General features: G+C 66.7%; 1 protein-coding gene across 1 annotated transcript; it reads left to right on the plus strand.

Annotated features, from left to right (window-relative positions):
• The first annotated feature begins 275 nt into the window (after positions 1 to 275).
• On the plus strand, positions 276 to 923 carry NEUROG3 (neurogenin 3). Its single transcript, XM_016133091.2, has one exon. The coding sequence runs from the start codon at positions 276 to 278 to the stop codon at positions 921 to 923; it is 648 nt and encodes a 215-aa protein (XP_015988577.1).

A 923-nucleotide genomic window follows, 5' to 3' on the forward strand; every position in this document is an offset into this window, starting at 1 on the left:
AACTCACCGGCGGCCGCGCCTGCTTCTCAGCTGAACTTGGAGACGCAAAGGCCACCTCAGTTGGCGGTTGCTCTCTGCTGCCCACCTCTCTCCCTCCTTCTGCGCCCGAGAACAAGGTAAAACCTGGAAGTCGCAGAGTGGCGTGCTGAAGGGGAAAGGGGTCCTCTGGCGGGGAGTTGGGGTGACTCTCATTTTTTCCCCCACCTAGCCCCGGGATGGGAACTGCGCGCGGGTGACCGACCCACCCTTACTCGTACCTCTTATCCCGCCGCAGGATGGCACCTCACCCCTTGGGTGCGCCAGCTGTCCAAGTAACCCACGAGACGGAGCAGCCCTTTCCCGGCGTCTCGAACGAGGAAGTGACTTGCGTTGCGTCCGCTCTGCCCAGCCCCACTCGCGTGCCGGGGGACTGCGCCGAGGCGGAAGGGGGTGGCTGCCGCGGGGCTGCCAGGAAGCTCAGGGCACGGCGTGGGGGGCGCAGCCGGCCTAAGAGTGAGTTGGCTCTGAGCAAGCAGCGACGGAGCCGACGGAAGAAGGCCAATGACCGCGAGCGCAATCGGATGCACAACCTTAACTCCGCACTGGACGCGCTGCGCGGCGTCTTGCCCACCTTCCCGGATGATGCGAAGCTCACCAAGATCGAGACGCTGCGCTTCGCGCACAACTACATCTGGGCGCTGACGCAGACGCTGCGCATAGCGGATCACAGCTTCTACGGGCTGGAGCCGCCCGCACCGCCCTGCGAGGAGCTGGGCAGCCTGGACGGCGGCTCCGGGGGAGACTGGGGCTCCGTCTACTCGCCCATCTCTCAGGCAGGCAGCCTGAGCCCCGCCGCCTCGCTGGAGGAGCGACCCGGGCTGCAGGCGCCTGCCTCCCCTGCTTGCCTGCGCCCCGGCGCCCTGGCGTTTTCGGACTTTCTATGA

This window comes from Rousettus aegyptiacus, unplaced genomic scaffold (genome assembly GCF_014176215.1).
Source record: "Rousettus aegyptiacus isolate mRouAeg1 unplaced genomic scaffold, mRouAeg1.p scaffold_m13_p_6, whole genome shotgun sequence".
Lineage (NCBI taxonomy): Eukaryota > Metazoa > Chordata > Mammalia > Chiroptera > Pteropodidae > Rousettus > Rousettus aegyptiacus.

Coding starts and splice junctions, on each gene's coding strand:
- NEUROG3 (XM_016133091.2), top strand. CDS start 276: ATGGCACCTCACCCCTTGGGTGCGCCAGCTGTCCAAGTAACCCACGAG.